The following is a 16,146-nucleotide window of genomic DNA, read 5'->3' as shown; positions in this document are numbered from 1 at the left end:
AGGTTTTGATTCCCTCAGATGTACTTTTTCTTCTGAACTAAGAAAAAAAAAACATCTTGTATCTTGGATTCAAAAAGTAAATTTAACTAATTTCACCTATCATATCATTCTTAAAATATTCTTCATTTAATTGTAACTCTATTTTTAGGGACTTTACTTTATTCATAATACCAAATTCCAAATGAAGGAGAAATAACCTTATTTTTTATTTGAAATTTGATAAAATTAAATTATTTTAACTAATTTTCTTAATGAGTATGAAAGTAATTATTTTTGCTTATATATGATTTTAGAGAGTACATAAAAGGAATGAGTACACAATAAACAGAAATACAAGTACATAAACCCAATAATTTATGCATCATCCGGAAGAGAAGTAGCAATACAATTTTTTTAAACAATCGTAATAAAAGAATCATTTCCAGATCCAGATAGCAACTTCTACAAGGGGTTATTGGTAATTTGAGGATCCAAGGTGGAGGGGAATAAGCCCACAAAGGATCCTTTGACAGTACAAAAGTCACTGGAAATCTGAAAGGCTTTAGCAAAATCCTTGACAGTAACAAAGCTATAAAGCTCACGTAAGGGTGCCATTGATCTTTTCCTGGATGTCACCTATTGCACATTTAAAAGAACAAAACTGAAACCATATCTATAAAAGAAAAAAAAAAAGGAAATTTTTGAATGGAAGGCCAAGTTAATCACACTCATAGATGTGTACACAACTAGTAGTAAGCAAGTAGTCCATTTGGTTAAATTCATATGGAATTTTATTTGGTAAAAGTATTGCAAAGCTTTTGTTTACTTGAACAAATAAGTTCAAAGCCCCTAACAAAGGTGATAAAAGGAAAGTAGTGTCGTTATGAACCCCGAACCTGACCCACCAACAAAAGCAAGATGGTGTATTATTTTTACCTTTAGCAGAAATTAATTAGTAGTCTATAATCATAATCCTCTACTACAGCTCTGCTCCCCTAGTCTGCCACGCCCCCTTCATCATCACTTGCCTTTATTCATCTACATAAGTTCAAAAATTGATCACTGCAGGATCGAACAAGTTGAGATTAAACTGATTTAACAATCAATCTAAAAGCTAAAAAATAAAATAAAAAAGCTAAAAAACCAATCATAAAATAAATGTTTCAAGACTAATAACATTTCAAATTTTCTTTCAATTTTCCATGAACCATTTCTAGGTATCCACTATCATCTTTTGATTTAGTGATTACCTCAAGAATTGTTCTTGTCAGTGTCAAAACATCAAAATCATCATAAACACAGACCCAAGCTTTGATAACAAAATCAGCCTCCTCCATCCTTGTATCATTGTATACATGTTGGGCGAGCGTTGTGTTACCCACCCCACTCATGCCCACAATAGAAATTATTGATAGCTGCTTATAGTTGCCAGTTTCATATGTGAGCCAATTAATGATCATTTCTTTGTCATCATCTCTGACATAAATAACACTTTCAACCACCAAAGAAGTTGATGGCAATTTCTGTGACACTTGACTGCTTGATCCTACTCTTAACATCGGTACCTTTTAATATACAGCTTTTCAAAGTGGGCAATCTTTCCCCAGTCTTCGCCTTCTGGTCTCTGGCAACGCTGTTTGAGCAATGGACAACCCGAAATTCCAAGAGTTCAAATGGATTTGGGCAGACCCTCCTCTGGTAAGCATTGGAGGCTGGGGCAGTTTTCAAGCCTCAATTCCTTGAGAGAGGAAAGTTGGCAGAGACCCTTGTAGTCCAGTTTTTTAAGATCTGGGCAATCACGTATTTCTAGAAAAGTAAGAGACAGTAGCAGAAATCCTTCATCTGGAAAAGACTCCACATCCACTTTTCGAATATACAACCTTTTTAGAGAGGTGTTGGCTCCCAAGGTCCCTTTCGGTGAGGTGATAAGTTTGAAACTAGAGAGTTGCACGTTATTTAGGTTTGATGGAAAACCTCCATCTGAGAACATCTTCACTTGTGGACAATCCTCTATAGATAGGTGAAAAATAGATGGAAGGAGGATATGCATGCGTTTAGGCAATAATTTCAAATTCTCTAATACCCGAATACTAATATCTTTAGCCACAGTGCCAATAATCCTTCATTGGGAAATGATTCAAATTGAGGGTACCCGCTAATTTCCAGTTCCTTGAGATGATTATGAGTGTGCTCCTCTGAAATCATTTGTAGGTTATGACCCCAGAACAGTCGAAGAATACAAAGTTTTGGGAAGAAATCTAACGGAAAAATCATTAGAGTCACAGGCATCACTGATCCCTACTTCTTGGAGGAAATCGTAGCAACGACTCATGGGAATATTCGAATATGGGCAAGAAATGATGTTCAACTCTTCAAGAGAAATATCAGATATGATGTGCCCAATCCTTTCGAGCCTCCCACAGTTATGAATACTTAGTTCCTTTGAGTGAAGAAGTTGCTCTGACAGACCTTTCAGCTTCGGACATTCTACTATAGTAAGATATTAAAGACATAGAAAAACAGCTTTACATTCCCATTCTTCCCATTCCTTCATAGAACTGAATATCAATGTTTCTAAGGATGCAAATGGTAAAGATATACTACCATAAAATTCAGCACCAATACTCACTATCCCATCAAACCCTCTAATAGCCAGGTGCTTGAGAAATGGCAAAAGCCCGACAGAAGGCAATATTTACAGTCCTCCAACCGTAAGGATACCAAATTCAATAATGAATTATCAAATAACCAACTTGAAAATTGTGTACCATCGTAATTCCTGATTGACAAATCCACCAAAAGTCTGGAAGGTTGTAAATTCTCAAGTACTTCCTTTTCTTTCCTTGGACCATCAGGGATGTGGTTTTGTAGAAATTCATGGAGGTGAGAAAGAAAGAGAGAAAACTAAACTACTGTGAAGCTGTTATTGTATTTCTGAATTAGTTAGTTACAACAGAATTACACAGTAGGATATATACAGAAGATTCTAACTACAAAAGTAGTTAGTTTAACTAACTAACTCTTATGCTGAGCCAGCAATGACTCAGCTGTATCTACTATATACTATTAGGTTTTAATTCCATTTTAACTCTAGCCTCAAAAGGTGTGTTTTATTTTTCAAATCTACTGCTAATGCATCCGATGGATTCACAATATTCTACAGCTCCTCAATAGATAGCTTTCCATGAATATTGAGTCCTCCTCACAAAACCTACTGAGTACTTGAAGATTCTTCAGTTCTCCCAAATGCATTGGCATCTTTTTCACTTTAGTACCTTCAATTTCAAGGCAGCACAAATTGGTGAGTTTATGCAGATTCGAGGGCAGCTCTTCCAAATTGTGACAAAAGTTCAGCTTTAGTATTAGCAAGTTATGGAGAGAACATATTGAATCAGGTAGTTTTTGTGTGCCAGTACTTGAAAGGTCTAAAGAATATGTTTAAGATTGCATAATGAGTCAGGAACATCTCTAAGGTCAGAACAATGAGAGAAAGATAAGACACGTAAGAAGTAAGAAATTAAACTCCCAAAACCGTCAAAATATCTAACGTCTTCGGTTGAAAATGAAAAAATGACGGGTTGTTTTGGGTATACATTTTCCTTTATCAACTTCCAACCTGAAATAGATCTCCCCAGAAACATATTTTTCCAAATCGATAAGAAGGCTATGCATGACAAAACATGTTTTGAATCTGCTTGACTGTTGAAAGAAAGACCTCCATAATAGAACATCAAAGTACTGTTCACCAACTTCTTCTGGACTCTTGCTCTGTCTAGGGCATTGTATAAAATTCTCAGTCATCCACAACTCAATTAAGCCATCCTTGTCAAACTCGTAATCTTTGGGAAATAAGGCACAAAAAGTAAAGCATCTCTTGAGATGACAAGGAAGGTGGTGATAGCTCAAAAATAGAGCAGGGATAATTTCACAATCTTCTTCTTTGGTTAAGTCCCATATGCTGCTTTCAATACATTTTTCCATTCCGAAATAGATGACTTTGTATGTAAAAGACTTCCGATTGTTTTCAATGCCAAAGGCAATCCTTTGCAATTTTCAACTATCGTTGTAGCAATCTCCTACAAATCAGCATTCAACTGGGGTGATAATCTTGGAATGCAAGTTTAGCAAAAATTTGCCAACAATGATTTTCTTGTAATTGCTTTAGGCGATGCACTTTACATAACCGCACAGTGGAAGCAACTTTTTCACTGCGAGTTGTGACAAGAATTCTACTTCCTGGAGCCCCATAGTTGAGAGGTGTTTGAACAGCTTCCCATTCTTCTCGTCTTTCATTCTAAACATCATCCAAAACAAGAAGAAATCTCTTTCCTGACAATTCCCTTTTCAATCTTCTATGAACCATTTCAAGGTTTCCACTATCATCTTTTGATTCATTGATTGCCTCAAGAATTGTTTTGGTCACTGTCAAAACATCAAAATCATCCGAAATGCAAACCCAAGCTTTTATATCAAAATTAGCCTCCTCCATCCTTGAGTCATTGTACACATGTTCAGCAAGTGTGGTCTTACCCACCCCACCCATGCCCACAATAGAAAAAATTGATAACTGGTTATGACTGTCAATTTCAGATGTCAGCCATTTAAAGATTGTTTCTTTGTCATCATCTCTGCCATGAATAACATTTTCAACCACCAAAGATGTTGATGGCAATTTCTGTGACACTTTATTACCTGATCCAACACCAGAATAAGTAGCCTCTTTCAAACCTTGAGCACCTTTTTGGTTTGTAAGATAAATCTAGTTTGTCAAGGATTTGTTTCATCCTTGAGTCAATTTTCCTGTTAAATGAACTGAAAGTAGCATTGAAGAAATTTGATACCTAGTAAGCGAAGGTTTGAGACTCAGATTGATCCTCCACTTCACATTTGGCGAGTTCATAGTCTATTTCATCCAAGAGATCCTCTGCATCAAACACAGCATCTTTGACCTTAAAAAGCCATGCTTTCACACGTGGATCTCTGAACTGCTTTTGTTCTGCATCATCAGCCAGAGCATCAATGGACAGCAGCTTGATGTTCAGCTTGCCGAGCAGCATCTCATCGAGTTTTCTTGCACAAAAGAAGTCAAGAACTTGACGAGAAGCAAGCCTGTCAACCGCAACCTGAAGGAAAGCAGAAAGAAGAGCACCACCAACCAATCAGGGCCATGGTAGGAACAGGAAAGGGAGTGGATCAACGGAATTATGGAAATGAGTAATTTGAAGTGCTGGTAATGAGAATGATATAGTGCAGGGTTACTATAGTGATGAAATGAGTAATAAGCTATTTTATGAATGATGGCTTCACTTTAAGGTTAGTGAACATCATTTTCTTGGATATGGTCAGTCAACCAATAACTGTTGAGTCTGCCCCACAAGTCAATGAATGACTTGCTAGGATTAAGCTGAGGAAAGCTCTTTGTCTGTGTCGTGTCTTTATTTTATTAGGCTAGCTTTAGCTTCTAGTAATTCATCAAATTGTGTTACAATTCTCTGGTGTGTCAAAGGAATAAAATTTCAAGATAATTAATTCTAAGGGGGAATATGAGGCACTCGTACCTTCCTTGAAGTGGGATTATTTTGAAAAAAATTACAATAAATTTATTTAAACAAAATTTAGAAGCCCATGCTATTGTGCCTCTGGGAGGAGGAGAGGACGAATGAATATTTGCATTGCAACCACACTATTCATGATTCACCACTGCCATCGCCCAGGCAGAAACTTTCCCAGGACAAAACGGTTGTCTTTATTCAGCCACGTGGTACAATGTAAAACATCATACTAAATTAGCTTAAGGCTCTGTTTGGGGTAGTTTTTAGGTTTGAGTTTCGAAATTTTCCAGCAACTCTTTCCTTTAAATTCTGTTGCTGAGAAAGGTTCTTATCACAGTCATTACTGGATAATAGTTTTATCGATTCTGAATATTGCAGAAGAGTTCATTTATCTCGTGTTTCTCCGCAACTTATAAGCAACAATGAAGGCAGTTAGAACACTTTGTGGCCCTTCATTATTGCTTTGTGCACTCATGCTGCAAAGTGAAATTAAACCCCATCTATAGTCTCAACATTGGACCAATGCAAATATAGTGCAAATTAACCATGCCCATATGCTAAACGGTCTTAACGTAGTAGGGCATAAGGTCAAGTAAACCGTATCTTGAGGACCCTTTCTAACTACAATTGCCTCTGTTGATATATATCACATTTTCCCGATGGTGATAGGCAAATTTGGCCCTTTTACGATTGTTCCAATTGCAGATATCGTGGCTGCAATCCAGAACATTACAAGATGAACGGTGCAGAGAGCTATTCAAGCTTCGGTAAATAAAGTAAATTCAGCTCTATCAATAAAGTTCGCAAAAAAGTCGTATCTTTGTATTTTTCTTTTTGTTGAGAATAACATTGTGTTGTTAAGTTTATTTTTAGGCTTAAAAGTATGTTTTTTTCTTTAAAATTTGAATCATTTTACTTTTGATCCCTCAAATTTAAAGGTATTTTTTTTAGTCCCTAAATTTGGCATAATAATCTGTTTAATGTGAATCAAATATAAAATAAGAAATTCATAATTTGTATCATCTTTTGATTGGTCTTAATTGATTTTCTATTTTCTATTTTAAATACGATCTTTTGACAATTAAAAACCCAAGAATCAAGTGAATAACAAATTAAAAACTCATTAATTACTTTAAAATTTGCTTTATTTTTTATTGATTTTATTCTAACAGTTTTAAACAGTAAGAAATTATATTTTAAAATTTAAAATAGAAAATCAATTTCTAACTGTTTTGACATCACAAATTAATCTCTTATTTTCTCTTTGGCTCATCCTATGGAAAGGAACTAAAAAGAACATTATCCAAAATTAAGGGACTAAACATATTTCAGTGTTATCATTGAATATAAAATCAAACGCTTCACCAATATGCTGATTTGGTTTTATATAGGAAGTATGATGAACTGAGCAACTCCTGTGCTTCAATACATGTAAGAACCACTTTCTGAAAAGGGCAAGACATGATTCAAACTAAAACTTTTAAGCCTTTTGTTTTGATTAATTTTTTTTCTAAATATTTTTAATAAAAAACGTATGATTAATATAAATTTATAATTGAAATTAATTTTGAGACTGTAATTATGGTCAATAATTTGAAATTAGTTTTCCTCAATTTTAAAACAAACTGATGCTAAGTTAAACTGGCTTACTTGAACAATGATGTCAGTTTGAACTTTGAAATTCAAAAGTTTTTCTTTTCTGAAAATAAGAAGAAAAAAACTTGGCTGACACTATGGAGAATTAATGGCTTCAAGTTGCCTACGAAGATCTTCCAGGTCGTCATTGTCAACTACGGGAGCGTCAAGAGTTGCCTTATGAAACTCGTCAGCAGTAGGAAGTTCATGTGTGAGACCTTCCGGCAGAACATCTGAAGTAGATTTTGGAAAAAGGTTAATATAAATATTAATTGAAAATGAGCTACGGAAATAAAACAGATCTTGAACCCTTCAGATAGAAAATCTATATGATTTCCCAGTTTCCTAATTAATATTGTCAATAGCAATTTACCATTACTTTAGAGGAACCAAAATGTTATAAGGGGATAGAAATTTTTGTTTTCGCAGTAAAGGAGGAACAGAGAAAGCAACTTTTGTGTCAAAACATTTCCAAGAAGGAGCCGGATGAGAAAGAAAACCTCCCACAGCCAAGAGAAGAATTTCCCCTGTGCTCCAACAAACTAGGAAACCAACAAATGCATCTTTGGCCCAGTTTGATTAAGCTTGAATTATGCAAATAGAGTGAATCATTCTTTTACCAGTTAAAATCAACATAGGTACTTCAACTTTTCATTTTACTTCTGAAAAAGTTGAGATTCATAATTTTAAAATGAGAGAAATTATATTCATTTTATCTTTTTAATTTATTTTATTTTCATCTACTATAAACACTTGTTAAAAAAACTTATCCAAGCTGCCCAAGTCCATAAAAATTGAAGCCTTGCAAATTTAAGTGCCAACATTTTTTACCTCTTGAATTGTCTAGTAATAAAACAACCCCATAGAAAAACACTCAGCACTTTATTCACTTATAATAGGAAAGGATAAATTCTCCGAGCTTATGATTTACAAATTTAAACTTTCAGAATATAAATTAAGATAATACCTGAACTTCTGGTATCCGGACCAACCAGCTCAACATCATCAACAACACTGGAAATTAAGCAAAAGAACATCACTAAATGTGAAGGCTAAAATTTCAAGAAAGGAATGAGGTTTGATACTATTAGGTCCTTAGCATAAATGATTGCAACAAGTAAATCAGGGATTAAATCAATTTCAATTGATAAGTGTTTTGTATCTTCTGTTACACACATGAAAATGATCAAGAACAAGATCATTAAACACCTTATATTCCATTCATTATCTTCGTGAAGTGGCACTTCCTCAGTTGATGGTGCTTCAGCTTCCATTTTTGCTTTGGCTGCAGCATCCCTTGCTGGTTTTGCAAGCAGGTACTCTTCCTGCATAACATGTAGTTTCATAGTTGGAAGGAGCAATGAGTTTGTTGATGACCTCAAAATTGTGCAACTAGGGAATGGTTGTAATTTGTAAACAACTTTCCTGCCACTATTTTAAAAAATTCCAAACATAAACAACTTACCTGTCTTTCCAAACAAGCTACATTTGAACATTGAGGGTTTGGCTTCATTTGCATAGTTGGGAAAAAATCCTTAAGAGAATTATATCCCTAGAGATAAACAGACCAAAGTCTGAGGACATAAGCATACAATAAATGTATTTTATGAAAGAGAGACTGTCTTTCATTGAAGTAGCCTCACCAGATTCCTCTGAGGAATAAACTCAGTTTGTTTATTTGATTTTTAAAATATGATGAACCATTTGCAACAACTCAGGAAAGGAGAACAAAGGAAGCACCAATCCAGCACTTACCAAATACGGAGAAACTTGTCCAAAGCCTAGCAATAATTTTAGTGTGTTTTGGACTAGAAGACCAGCAACAACCCCCTGGGAAATCAAATAAGATTTTGTAACGTTAGATAACAATAAACTCACATTCAAAACAATGAACAGAAAATAAATAAGCCATTAGAAAGTGTCAAGATGTTTATTGAAATTTTATAAAGAAATATAATTTACATTTTAAGTCTGCAAGCCCTAAGATTCACTATACTGAAAAGAAAAAATGTAACCTCGCAAAGTATTTGAATTTTAAACTATAAAGAAGAAAAGCAGCCAATGTAAGATACAGCGACTCATAGTTTACCATAGTGGTGGGTAAAGATGCAGCACAAACCCCTTCACGCTTGAGCGTGCGTTCATCTACCCCAGATGCAACAACCTAAAAGGAAAACATAAATGTATGCTTCACATGTTGTACATACTGCATAAAAATTTCACATTTACTGTAAAGTGGATGTAATAACACACATCAATAGATTAGTGACATAGTGATTCGTCCGAAGTTTTTATATCTTGGGATTAAATAGCATAGTGATTTATATCACATGGCTGAGTTTCAGAGATCTTGTATAACACCAGGTTCAATCAAGTTTAATCCCTAAAGGCCATTTATCATCAATTGTGAATCATACACAAATTCATATAAGAGCCATACCAGAGGAGGTGCACACGCAAAACAGGCAGTTTCACCAGGAATAAGTAATTGAATATGGCCAGAAACAGCATCCTCAGAAACACCTGACTCCATCCAGGTTTGGCTCAATTCATTACAAGCCTGCAGTGCTTACAGAAATCAATCAGACATGAGAATTCCCAGGGAAAATAAAAAAGAAGAAAAGTAATTTTTTATTTGAAATTATATTATATACCTGGTTAACAGCCATTCTTGCTTCATAATTATCCACGCAACTTAATACCAGATCCACACCACTCCCTTGTTTATTTGGGCGAAATGACTTATTTTTCAAACTTGACATAAAGGTTTCAAAACCAGTGACGGTGGTGATATTCAGTGTATAGCTCTGCATCAAAAGGAAAAAGGAAATATGTCAGCAGGGAAAGAGTATTAACTACCAATCAACAAATTGGTTATAAAGATTCATACTTATAATCACATAGATATATGAAAAGAACTCGTGGCTATATACAATGCAAAATACTTGCCTCAAGTGCAACATCAGGGTTTATGTCTGAAAGAGTCTGTACAGCTGCATCCGTCTTTGTCATACCAACCTGGAAAGTTAAAACATTATATTGCGCAATTATGGTATGGATACAGGGAAGTTCTTGAAACTTTAGGATGTAAAATATAATTTAATAATTTAACATATAGCTTTGTCTGTACGAAATTCCGACTCTTACAGTTAGCTATTAGCATCAAATTTCACATTTTTACTGTCAACCAAGAGAACTTATGTTAAAAATCATTCATTTGATTAGCCCTTTCAGTTTCAAAGCGTAATGAGTGGAAATAATAAACATACAAAAAATTAATTCAAAACAAGAAAATGAAGATTTGGATACTCACCTGATCTGGACGAAAGAACAACCTATTCATGTTTGCTAGCTCCACTTTGTCATAATCATACAACAAAAGTCTACCTATACCACATCTAGTTAGCATCTCAGCTGCAACACTTCCTACACCACCTACTCCCTGTGATTGTGCAAGAATTGACCAAAAACCAGCAATTTCAACCAGCACCAAGAAGAAATATATTGAGAGGAACTTTAAGATAAATTTAAAATAGTCAGGATCGCGGATTGCCTATTTATCCTTTAAAAAATTATTCATCCATTGTCTATGTTCATGACCAAAAGGTTTATCCTTTTAGTAAACAAATTCAGCAAGGCCACAGAAACTCTTGGCATAAATCGACTATTCTCTCAGTGAGTATGAAGTGGATTAAAGTTTATATCCAAGTATAGCTAGCTAGTGATTCTCATTGAATACCACACCTAACAGTCCTTTCAGTACAAATACAACATGGAATTATTTCCAAACATACTCAAACAAGATTGCCAAAGACACTCTAATTATATGTCCCAATAGCAACAGATTAGGTTCTCCTCCATATCAATAATATTTTCACTATCAATCATGTCATATTGGAAAGATATTGTACTAATGGATAAAAAATACACCAACAAGCTTATTATTATCTTGGTTCAGAAATTGGATGAAATATATTCCTAATTTCATTTTATAAAGCATATCACCATAATAATTAATAAGCAATAATAACGTCACTATAAGTAGTATCCCAAAGTTAAGGTGATTCCTAGAGGAACTAACAAGAGACCTTAACTAAAATATGAATCCCAAGTGAAGGGTGACGATTAATGTTTTGTCCTCATGTAATTCAACATGCCCTTGGGTCTTTGAAATTTACTAATTTATGCCATTGATAATACAAATAAATGATTATTAAATATTTAAATAACTAAAAGAAAAAAGCATGCATGTCTCAAATATTATGCTACAGCAACAAAGAGTGGTAAAGGAGATTAATACAGACAACTATGGCAACGGAGAAATCGCGTATTCTTTCATAGTTGTCCACAATACCCATTCTCTGAAGTGCCATAAGCCGACTATAAGGATTGCTATCTACAACCTCAGCACTCATATCCTGGCAACACAATAATAAGAGGAGCAATAAATCAATAAAACTTAAACCTAGAAATTCATCAAATAAATTACAGTAGAAATGTTCCAGATCAATAGGCAATTCAATTACCTCAACTTTAGAGCGTCGAACAGGTGCTGCCTCTGCAAGCTTCGCAAGGTCCCCAACACGCAATTGAATCTTCAAAAACATAAAAGCGAAAATATCATATATATCAATCGGATCTAATAATGTACCATAACAGAATCAAATAAACGAATGAAATTGTTCGTGAGCAAAACAACTCGGAATCTTCGGCTTCATTGAGGGGATCGGAGTATAAAGTGAGGATTGAAAAGAAGAAATACCTTGCGGAGCAAATCATGGTGAGATGGATCGGGAAGCGATTGGCTCAGAGATTGAAGATCGGCGTACAGCTCTTTGAGTTCGACCTCCATATCGCTCCCGAATTAACAGCTTTTTTTCAAACGACCGTTTCTGTGGATAGTTGGAAAATTGGAACTTGCAGAAACGCTGAATTGATGCTTTTAAAGCAATGTTTTGATGCTTGCTTGCACTGAAGTCAGAGCTGCCTGCAGTTATTGCGTCCACCGGATCACTCCACGAGGGTCAGCAAAGGTTCTAAGTTCAAGCCTCCCCGTGGCCGCCGTTACATTTATTTGTTTAGTGCACTAACGATTTCTCCCCTGTAAGATTTATCAAATCAAACATTTTTTTTTCATGAGTAATAATTATTTGTGTAATTTTGTTTTTTTTTACTAAAAATAAAAATTCAAAAAATTTAGAGAAAACAAATATTAAATCTTAACTATATCTTTGTATTACAAATAAATTATAAATTAAAATATTGCAAAAGCTGAAATAATTTTACCTCAACTTCTTCATTTCATCAATAATTTTTTAATTTTTTTATTCATTGTTTACTCTCTTAATTTTTTTGTTCCCGAGTCAAATCATGAGTTTCTTCTGATCCTTAGAATCAGAGATTAATCTGGCTCTTAATTTATAATTATTACTAATTCAAGAGATTTTTTTTTGGAAATTAAACATAAATTTTATCACTAAATAAATCATTTCTCACATATAAACACCACAAGAAATTACTTGAATATGTGCATCATGTGATTTGATTACTCACTCAATTAATTAAATATTGTGCATTTCACACACTATATTCCTTCCTAGTCAACAATTTTCTCTTTAAATTATCTTAAGTTTTAATGCTTTTTTTAAAAAGTTATCAATAGTTAAAATTAATATTATATTATAATATATAATTTTATATCATAAATCTAAAATATAATTTATATGTTAAAAATATTCATAAAATTCAATTACAATATAATTTATATATAAAAAATATTTATTTATTATAAATTCTAGCTATATAAAATTAGCATGATAAATTAAAATACCACTTAAAAGTTATATATATACTAGTTAACATGTAATGATCCATTCAATTGGGATTAATTAGTTTTTTTATCCAGCAAATGCAAAGACTATAATTATATGGGTACAAATATTTTGTTTTCATGATATACATGACGTTTAAGAATATAATTAAGTTCACTTTGACGGAATTTAAGTTTAAGTTTGACTTAAAAAATATTATTTAAATTTGATTCATTTATTCAAACAAATTAAATTTAAAGCTAAAGACTTGATTAAATTTTTTCAAGAATTTGACATGACTCTTTAACCGTTTATGATCTTGTGGCTTAAAAATGATTTTTGTTTTTAATATTTTAAATGTGAGTCATTTTTTTTAGTCCTTTAAATTTAAAGTTATTTTTTTAGTTCTTGAAATTCATAAAATATTTTTTTTGTTTTTTTTACAATGTGTGAGTCAGGCATAAAATGAGAAACTCACAAATTTTGATATTTTTTACCATCATGATTTAATTTTTTACTTTATATCTTAAAATACGATTTTCTGATAGTTTAAAACTATAAAAATTAAGTCAATAAGAAAATCAAAGTAATTTTTAAAGTGATTAATGGATTTTTAATTTTTTAATGACTTTATTATGATATTTTTTAATAACCAGAAGTATACTTTAAAATATAAAATAAAAAATTAAATTTTGGTGATAAACAATTGTCACAAATTGTGGATTTTTTATTTTATGTTTGATTATATTTTTGTGCAGAAGGATTAAAGAGAATATTTTGAGAATTTTAAAGTCTAAAAAAAGTAACTTTAAATTTGAAGGACTAAAAACATAGTTAACCATGGTTTTTTTTATTGAATTTCTCTTTAAATAAAAAATTATTTATTAATTTAGTATTTAATAAATATTTTCACGCCAAAAAAATTGTAAATATTATTGAAAATTAAAGATAAATTCTTTAAAGGTGAAAATGTTGTGTTGCTTTAAATAAAATGTGATGACCAAGATCAAGTTGAATCATAGTGTTCTTTAGTTTATATGGTTTTGACAAGTTTCTTCTTAATGAAATCACAAGCTATAATATGTGTTAGTTTATTTTTGCTTTACGTGTGTGTTTCATGTATAAAGGGTAGATGCCTTATAGTTTGATAACCTAATGTTTCAAAAATTGTGAAAACTGTAACAAAGAATAAAATAATAGATTGTATTTGTTTGTCATGTATATGAGAATTGTCTCACTTGAGTTGAGTAGATAATTGATGAGTGCTTAAGATAATTGATTATCTCATAAAGAAGAAATTTCTATGTGTGTAAATAATTTATTATAATTAAATATAATTAATTATTTTAATTTGTTTCGTGCCAGTAGATCTTAAGATTTAATCAATCGATGATCAAATCAAAATAATCAATTTTTTTAGTTTTGACTTAAAAATAATAAACTTTGTGACCAAGTTCTTAGAATAGGAGTCAGTCCATTTTTTGGTTACACAAAGTTGATCTAAAATTGAGAAAAAAATGTCTAAATCATCAAATACCACCCATTTTACAATTACTCTGAGAGAAAAGTGGGCCTAAACTTGGTATTTTGCTATGGATCTCTCATGGAGCTTTGAGGACTCAACCTAGAAGAAATGGCTAAGTGTTCTTAATTGTCTAAATTATTTAATATTAGATGATATCATTCTCATACTCAATTTTACATGTTGTTAAAGTTCTTTGAGTGAGCCACTCAAAGGTTCTAGAAGTGGGTTTCTACAAGGGTATGTGAGAGGTCTTGTGGGTTTCAAGAATTTGTGCATTTGTATGTTGCATTTGCATATGAATAAGTGGTTATAAACTATACTGGATAAACATTTGAACACGATGAGAAGATCCCTATACAGACACTTGATACAACATACCCTATGAAGTCGAGCACCCTTTCGGACATTGCCCACATATTCCATACAGTACGTCTCGGTCTTCGACATATACAGGTGGAGAGTACCAAAGTATAGTCAACGATGACGGAAGTCCCGAAAGAGATGATGTTTTTTCTATTTTGGCTGAACCTCGTTTGTGTTAAGTTGCCGTAATTGCTTTCTGCATCTTCTTATTTTTTTTTATTTTTAAATTTTATTTCAATAGTGTTACTATATACGAGTTTAGTTTTATTGTTTCAAAATTTAAATTCTACAAATCTATTTGTATATCTCAAAATAAAATTTTCAAAAGTTTATTTGTCATATATTTTCAACTAAACTTTTGAAAATTTATTTGTATATTTCAAAAGTTTATTTATGATACATCTCATAAACAAACGTTTAAAAATCTATTTGTTATTTTAAATTTGAATTTTAGAAAGTCAATTTGTTACATATTTTAGAAATAAAATTTTGAAAATCTATTTGCAAGCTTTGGGAAGTTCATTTTGATTAATTAATAATTTAATATACATAATCAAAATAGAAATTGAATATTTGAGTTGCATATATTTTTAAATCACTCGTGAAATAAGAATAGAATTTTCATAATATCTTTTGAATTTTTTAACATTAGTTTTTTTGGTATAGACATTTTTTAAAATTATTTAAATCTGGAAGATAATATTCACATTTTCTTAATGAATTTAAGAATTTTAATCATCGCTACTATATCACATTAGCTTTCTTGTAACATGAAATACGATATTCATTCAAACAACCAGATATAACTATAATGGATATTCTATTATTCAGTTTTATTATTATAAAAAACTATCTTCATCCAAATTAAAGTTTTAAAGATTGAAATTTCATAAAATAATTCTTAAAAAAAAAGGCAAATGAGAAATGAAAAGTGTAATGCTCGAAAATCTCATTGAATGAATGCAAGAGTGTCAAATAAAAACAATGGGGGCCATGTAATTAATTGGCAGTGACATTAGCAAAATACAAGGTGAAACTATTTTTTTTTATCAGCAAGGTGAAGCTAATTCTACTTAAGCAAGCTAACAGTGTCTTGAATCTTGCTGCAAAAAAAAAAAAATCAGGTAAATTTGTTTCATCTAAATTTATCAAAATTTTTTATACAAACCTATGACTGGAGTGGGTTTGTATTAACAACAGAACAGAATACTAAAGTACAAACAGAAAATTTTGACAAAATTTGGTTAAAATTTGCTTGAAATGTTGGTAACTTGGTAAATCA

At 32.2% G+C, this 16,146-nt stretch overlaps 1 protein-coding gene and 1 long non-coding RNA gene across 3 annotated transcripts; both read right to left on the bottom strand.

Annotated features, from left to right (window-relative positions):
* Positions 1-331: 331 nt before the first annotated feature.
* LOC114412061 lies at positions 332-6,314 on the bottom strand. 2 transcript variants are annotated; one of them, XR_003666580.1, is made up of 3 exons: positions 4,821-6,314; positions 916-1,017; positions 332-615 (listed from the first exon to the last, which is right to left on the bottom strand). It is a non-coding gene; the product is annotated as an uncharacterized LOC114412061 (long non-coding RNA). The 2 variants fall into 2 exon arrangements; XR_003666579.1 differs by lacking the exon at positions 4,821-6,314 and having other exon boundaries at positions 916-4,247.
* Positions 6,315-7,110: 796 nt separating this feature from the next.
* On the bottom strand, positions 7,111-12,250 carry LOC114412060 (ubiquitin-like modifier-activating enzyme 5). The gene is made up of 13 exons (XM_028375829.1): positions 11,929-12,250; positions 11,693-11,761; positions 11,471-11,584; positions 10,480-10,608; positions 10,116-10,184; positions 9,821-9,973; positions 9,607-9,726; positions 9,256-9,330; positions 8,922-8,996; positions 8,632-8,718; positions 8,376-8,491; positions 8,134-8,180; positions 7,111-7,399 (listed from the first exon to the last, which is right to left on the bottom strand). The coding sequence occupies exons 1-13, from the start codon at positions 12,016-12,018 to the stop codon at positions 7,263-7,265; spliced, it is 1,281 nt and encodes a 426-aa protein (XP_028231630.1). The 5' UTR covers positions 12,019-12,250; the 3' UTR covers positions 7,111-7,262.
* Between the last annotated feature and the right edge of the window lie 3,896 nt (positions 12,251-16,146).

Source organism: Glycine soja, chromosome 5, assembly GCF_004193775.1.
Source record: "Glycine soja cultivar W05 chromosome 5, ASM419377v2, whole genome shotgun sequence".
Taxonomy (NCBI): Eukaryota; Viridiplantae; Streptophyta; class Magnoliopsida; order Fabales; family Fabaceae; genus Glycine; species Glycine soja.
Note: the sequence above shows the minus strand (reverse complement) of the source record. Positions and strands in the feature narration are given on the sequence as shown.

What these genes read in the sequence shown, in the direction of transcription:
- LOC114412060 (XM_028375829.1), bottom strand. Translation starts at nt 12,018, where the DNA reads ATGGAGGTCGAACTCAAAGAGCTGTACGCCGATCTTCAATCTCTGAGC. An exon ending in TAGCTTGTTTGGAAAGACAG is followed by an intron (nt 8,492 to 8,631) that starts GTAAGTTGTTTA and finishes CATGTTATGCAG; the next exon opens with GAAGAGTACCTGCTTGCAAA. An exon ending in TCCGGATACCAGAAGTTCAG is followed by an intron (nt 7,400 to 8,133) that starts GTATTATCTTAA and finishes AATCTACTTCAG; the next exon opens with ATGTTCTGCCGGAAGGTCTC.